Genomic DNA, 7,176 nt, shown 5'->3' with positions numbered 1-7,176 from the left:
TGCTGTCAAGTTGGGTCAAACTCACAGTAACCCTATGAAAAACAGAATGTTATGCAGTCCTATTTGGGTGCACTGTAAGGTGGTCCCTGCACTGTTTTGGTTAATTTGTGCTCCTCTAACAGAAAATATGATGGCTGTAACAAACAGGAGTTTATTCTCTTACAAGTTTTGAGGCTGGAAGTCAGAGTTCAAAGTGCCAGGTTCTAGGGGCTGGGTGAAAGCCCCTCAACCTTAAGCTTCAGCTCTCTCTCCTGCTCCTGGCCCACTGAAACTGGAGGCTTTTCTTCACTCAGGCACCTGCTGGCTGCTGAGGGTGACAAACCCAGATTGACAAGTAAGAAAACATAGGCCCAATATTACCAAACCACATGGCAGGCCATTGATTCAAGTGAATTAAGAGTCCGAAGATTGGCAGACAACATGGCAGGCCACTGAACAATGGCTCAGCTACATTCAGGGTCCAAGCATGCCATAAGCTGGAGACCTTCCTAAAAGTTGATTCTTATAAACAGAAAGTAGCCCACATCCCTAAAGCAGCTACTCAGCTGCTTCAGTAGATTCCACCATGGAGTTAATTAGCAATCTCATCATGGGGAATAACTACATTCAGTTGCCCAGCTACTCAAAATCAGGCTCAGCCAAGTTGGCACATAACCTTAACTACCACATGCACCATCCTCAAAATACTTGCTATACTTGAGCCCATCGTTGTATCCACTGTGGCAATCCATCTCATTGAGGGTCTTCCTCTTTTTCACTGACCTTCTACTTTACCACGTATAATACCTTCTCCAGTGACTGGTCCCTGTTCCATGACAGCATGACCAGTGAATTTTTTCTTCAGTTCTTTAGCTTGACAAACAGCCTATTCTTCCCTTTTGATATTCTAATTACAGGTCTTTTCACATTTCATTATAATACTTTACTTTGTCTTCTCAAGCTGCCCTTTGAAATCCTTTTCATCTCTTATTCATTTCTTCCATTCATATTACATTGAAGAGCAACTTTCTGAGTCTTCCCATCCATTTTAAATCTTTTCTTCCTTGCCTGTCTTTTTAATGACCTTTTGCTTTCTTCATGTATGATGTTCTTGATAACATTTCACAGTTCATCTAGTCTTCAGTCATTGGTGTTCAGTGTATCAAATCTATTCTTCACATGATCTCTAAATTCAGGTGGAATATACTCAAGGTCATATTTTGGATCTCGTGGACTTGTTTTAATTTTCTTCAACTTCAACTTGAACTTGCATATGAGCAATTGATGATCTGTTCTTCTGTCAGCTCCTTCCTTATTTTGACTGATAATATTGAGCTTCTCCATTTTCTCTTTCTATAGTTGTAGTCCATTTGATTCCTGTGTATTCCATATGTTGAGCTCCATGTGTATACTTGCTGTATATGGTGTTGAAAAATATATTTGCAGTGAAGTCAGTAGTCTGCAAATTCTATCATGCGATCTTTGGCATCATTTCTGTCACCAAGGCTGTATTTTCCAACTACCAGTGCTGCTTTTTTGTTTCCACTTTAGCATTCCAATCATCAGTATTTGTCAATACATCTTGATTTCATGTTTGGTCAGTTTCAGACTCCAGAAGTTGATTTAAAAAAAAAAAAAGTTCATTTTCTTTATCTTTGAGTTTAGTGGTTGGTGCATAAATTTGAGTAGTAGTAGTAGTAATTGACCTTATACGTATACAGATATTATCTTATCACTGACAGCATTGTACTTCTGGATAGGTCTTCAAATGTTCCTTTTGCGAAGAATGCAAAGCCACTCCTCTTCAATTTGTTGTTCCCAGCATAGTAGACTATATGATTATCTTGTTCAAAATGGCCTATACCAGTCCATTACAACTCACTAATGACTAGAATATTGATCTCTTTCTTTACTAACAACTTCTAGTTTTCCTAGATTCGTATTTGGTACATTCCATGTTCCAATTCTAAATAAATATCTGAAAATGTTTCTTCCCATTTTGAAATATGCCCCATCCTCGCTTGAAGGTTTCAAAAGCTTTACTCCACCTACATTATTAAAGTTGACTCTACTTTGAGGAAGGAAGGTTGGGCACTCTACTTCCGTAGTATTACTGCCTCCAGAACCCAAGGAGGGATCGCTATGAGTCGGGTCTGATTTGATGGCAAATAACAACTACTACTTTGAGGAGGCAGCTCTTTCCCAGTCGTATTTTGAGTGGCTTCCCACCTGAGGGCCTCGTCTTGCGGCACTGAATCAGACAGTGTCCCACTGCTGCTCAGAAGTCCTCCAGCAATCTGTCAGATGTGTTGCACTGATACTTACTGGGTTTTCAGTGGCCAGTTCTTTTCAGAAGTGGATGGCCCCAGTCTTTCTTAGTGTGGAAGCTCAGCTGAATCCTGTCCACCATGAGTGTCCTTGCTAGTGTTTGAAATACCAGTGCCATAGCTTCCATCCTCACAGCCACACACAAGCCACCATAGTATGACATACTGACAGAATTAATACATGCTACTACATGGATAAACCTTGAAAATATGTTAAATGAAAGGAGCCTGACTTAAAAGGCCACATATTGCATGAGTCTGTTTATATAAAATGTGTAGACTAGGCAAATCAAAAGGGGATGGAAAGTAGATTAGTGGTTGCTCGGAGCTGTGGAGAGAGTCCCAGGGTGTGTAAGTAGTTAACAATCTTGGCTACTAACCAAAGGGTGAAGGTTTGAGTCCACCTAGAGGCTTCTCAAAAGAAGGGCCTGGCAGTTTACCTCTAAATAATCTGCCATTGAAAACCCCGTGGAGATCAATTCTGTTCTGGCACACGTGGGATTGCTGTAAATCAGAGTCAACTCAAAGACAGTTAACTGTTAGTGGAAAGTGTTAGGGAGTGACTACTAATACTTACGGGGGTTTTCCTTGGGGACAACTAAAATATTCTGGAATTAGATAATGGTGATGGTTGTGCTCTGTGAATGTACTAAAAACCACTGCATTGCACACTTTAAAAGAATGAATTATATGGTATATGAGATACATCTCAATAAAAATAGATTTTATAATGTTTTATATTCTGAGATTTTTCTCTTAAAAATACTCAGTTGATGTTTACATTAAGAAAGTTATTTAATTTTTTTAGGAATTTATCATGGCACCCTGCATTGACCCCTAAAAACAAAATGCGAGTTCCACATTCTCATGCATTTATTGATCTGACTGAAGATTTTACTGCAGGTGAGTTGCACATAAATGTGAACTGTGTTTTGAACTGTGAATGAATGATGTAGTTTTTTTCCTAATTTTTTATCTAGTAGTCATTTCCTAATGAACTGAATGTGAAAAACAACTGTTAATAGATCAAAATAAGTCAATGTATTGGAAACATAGAAAAAGTACTAGATGTAGTAAGTCATAATTGTTTTGTTGTTCTTATTTGTTGACTACCTCACAATCTAAATTCTCTTCTTATTTGGAATTCATGATAATATAGTAATTCTTTCCCTACCCATTTATATATTCATTGTTGACTAATAAATTCTATAAATTTAATTTTAAAGAAAATATTTAGCTTATGTACAAAAAATAATTTCAAAGGATTTTAAAAACTTATAATTATGGAAAATTATACTAGTAAATATAGAATAGTGTAATATACCCCCATTTAATCATCATAGTGACTCCTCCTGGGGTTTCTGAGGCAGTATCTCTGCAGAAGTAGATTGCTTAGTCTTCCTTCTGAGTTTTTGTTTTTTAATAATATACCCTCATTTAATCATGAGGAGTTCTGGTGGCGTAGTGCCTAAAGCACTTCACTGCTAACCAGAAGGCTGGCTGTTCAAACCCACCAGCCACTTCTCAGAAGGAAGGTTGGGCAATCTACTTCCATAGTGATACCGCTTTGGAAACCCAAGGGGAAGGGTCGCTATGAGTCGGGTCCAACTCAACAGCACATAACAACAACATTTAATTGTCACCTGTCTTCAACAATTATCACTGTATGGCCAATCTTATTCAATATGTATACCACATCCTCCTCTCATCCCAATTAATATGAAGACAAATCCAAACATCTTATCATAAATACTACAATATGTATCTCTGAATAATAAGTAAATACTTCAGTATGTATCTCTGTACTTTTAAGTACTTTTTAAAATTTTTAACTCCAAGATTATTATTGTACCTTAAAAATACAGCAGTTCTTCTTTACCTAGTCACTCTTCAAAATGCCCCAATTTTCTCCTAAATGTTTTTTATCATATCGGGAGCTATAAAAGATCAGTACATCATCTGATGTGTCTGTTAAGATAGTTTCCTTTTTTTTTATATATAACTTTTTCAATTTCTCTATATTTCTGGAGGAGAGATGTCTGTCTTAGTGAATTTCTCAAAGGCAGCGTTTTGCTGATTCCATCTTAACATGTTACTCTGCTCACTCTGTTTTCTCTAAACCATTAGTTAGATTTGGAGCCTTGATCAATCACACTTTTTTTGTGGGAGATAAGGAAGGGAGGAATGTCAAGAATACTTCTTAGAAGTTGCTATGTGTTTCATCTCCTCGGGAAACACATAACTCAGGTTCTCTTTTTTGATGTTAAAATTGATCAGTGGCTTAGTTGACCTCAGCATATGCCATTCAAAAGAAAGCTTTCCTAACGGTTTTTAGCAGGCACTGATGGTCATTGGCAGGTCCAGTTACTTCAGTAAACCAGAACACCAGACTTGTTGCCATAAAGTCATTTCTGTCTCACTACAACCCCGTGTGTTACAGAGTAAACTATTCCGTGGAACTTTATGGGCTGTAATCTGTATGGAAGCAGTTCACTAGGCCTTTTTCCATAGAGCAGCTAAGTGGGTTCAGACTGATAACCTGTAGCTTAATAGTGAACCATAAACTGCTTGCGCCACCCAGGGAGCTAATTACTTCAGTAAACCAAACCAAAAGAAACTCACTGCCATCAAATTGGATCCGACTCATAGTGACCCCCCTTTGGTTTTCTGCGGCGGTATCACTATGAAAGTAGATTGCCCAACCTTCTGAGGAATGGCTGGTGGGTTTGAACCGCCAGCCTTCTGGTTAGCAGTCAAATGCCTTAGGTACTATGCAACCAAAGCTCACAGTTAGTTCAATAGGAGATGCAAAACTCTCACTCTTCTGCATAACTGGAATTTTTCTAGAGGAAAGGAACTTAACATCTCTTTGGTTATCTTGAAGTACAGTTGAGATAGGCAGGTAAATTAGCACGCCCCCCCCCTTTTTTTTAATGATTTTCAAAAACTTACAGTCTCTTTTGCAATGATATTTTTATACCATGTACTAATTGCAAATGAGTAAAGCAAGCCTGTGGCTGCTAAAAGTAATAAAACTTCTTTCCTCTATATGTATTCCATGATTAACCACTTAAACTTTATTTGGGAAACAAGGAACCAATATTATTGTATAATTTCAACCTCTTATTAAGTCTGCATTGATTATGAGTTTTGCTAGAACATTTTCATTCTTAAATTCTTCACACATTTGCAAAGTTAAAATTTTAGCACCTAAATTTACTGTGGATTTTACTGATTTAAAACAAGCGTAACCATAAATTGAGCCTTTTGCCTACTGAGTTTTTCTAATGCTCATGAGTTTTTTGGTTCCTGAGGATATGTTTAGGTTGGAAAGAGAAGAAACAGTTTCTGAGGAAAAAAACATAGGGTTGTTTTTGTTGTGGTTTACCTGGTGTGCTAAATCAAGTGAAAACTTCATTAATAAGGTTTTGAATACAGCATTATGGAGGTTGTCTTAAAAATTTCTATTCAAGATAGAAAAATTCTATAGTTACAGGCTCATTTTCTGTTACAAAAATGTTTTAATGTTATCGAAGAGAGGGAGAACCTCTACGTGAAAAGACTTCGGAGGTGTATAATATGATGTCTGGACCTTGGTTAGTTCCTTGATAAAAATACCTGGGAGCAAATTGGATCATTTTGAATAGTGACTTGGTAAAAATACTTGGGAACAAATTGGAACATTTTGAATAGTGACTAGATATTGTTGTTGTTGTTGTTGTTATGTGCCGTCGAGTCAGCCCTGACTCATAGCGACCCCTCCTTGGGTTTCCGTGGCAGTATCACTACGGAAGTAGGATTGCTAATGTATGTATTTTATTTCTTTTTTAGGAAAGAACTATCTTAGTTATGACATTATAGAAATTTAGTTACTTTTAGATAAATATATTAGACTTCCTTAACAAATATTGACTTTGCATTTAAATAATCTAAGATTTCTTGGGTATATACAATCAGCAAAATCTACCTAAAACTTTCTGTGATGAAACAAATCAGACCATTTATTCCTAGGAGTTACAATTGTGAATTTATTGTATAAAATATAAAGAAATTCTCTTTGATGAGTAATTATTCAGAAGTCATTTAATAACTTAAAATATATCAGGAAAAAATTAAAATGCTAATCTTATTATTCTGTTGTTTAAAAGTTTATCTCTTCCTTTGAAATCATTCCAATAAGCATTTGTTGAGTGCTTGGTCCATGCAAAACCTTCTGCTGTTCTTTGTATGAAATACACAGATGACAGGAAATGCTTTCAACCATTTAACTTTCTGGGAGAGACTGACAAATCTACCTGTAATATGTATCAGAATTAATAAGTACATATTAGTTATAAACTGTTACATAATAGTAAGGAGATGATAGGAAGCACTATTCTAAGATCTGTGTAGTTCTAAACAGCTGAGCTAAAAACATTATCAACAGAAAAAATGATACATTTATATGGTTATGGTTCTGATTCATATTTGTTGTAGTTGTTGTTATGTGCCGTCGAGTCGGCCCCGACTCATAGCGACCCCTCCTTGGGTTTCCAAGGCAGTATCACTATGGAAGGATTCATATTTAGGACATGTAAATCTTATCCAACCAATATAATCTGTAAGAAATTCTTTTTTTAAATTTTTTATTGTGCTTTGGGTGAAAGTTTACAGAGCAATGAGTTTTACATTTAACAATTCCTACACATTTTGTTTCATGTCTGTGTTAGATTGGGTTCTCTAGAGAAACACAAAAAACCAGCAAGGTATATATATATATTTTTAGAGAGAGAGAGAGAGAGAGAGATTTATCTTAGGTAAATCGCTCACAAGCGTATAGAAGCCGACAAGTCCAAGCTGAAAAGTCCGTCTCTGGAGGAGATGGGGCTTG

General features: G+C 36.6%; 1 protein-coding gene across 1 annotated transcript in view; it reads left to right on the top strand.

The window, feature by feature from the left end:
* ITFG1 (integrin alpha FG-GAP repeat containing 1) overlaps positions 1-7,176 on the top strand; it is a 412,834-nt gene that overhangs the window by 86,441 nt on the left and 319,217 nt on the right. The window contains exon 6 of the mRNA XM_007946857.2: positions 3,115-3,209. Within this exon, the coding sequence (XP_007945048.1) occupies positions 3,115-3,209 (95 nt within the window). The remainder of the gene's footprint in view (positions 1-3,114; positions 3,210-7,176) is intronic.

The sequence above is a fragment of the Orycteropus afer genome, unplaced genomic scaffold (genome assembly GCF_000298275.1).
Source record: "Orycteropus afer afer isolate SDZICR_OR568_19922 unplaced genomic scaffold, OryAfe1.0 scaffold00009, whole genome shotgun sequence".
In the NCBI taxonomy this organism is placed as follows: Eukaryota; Metazoa; Chordata; class Mammalia; order Tubulidentata; family Orycteropodidae; genus Orycteropus; species Orycteropus afer.
This window is presented reverse-complemented; position numbering and strand designations above follow the sequence as displayed.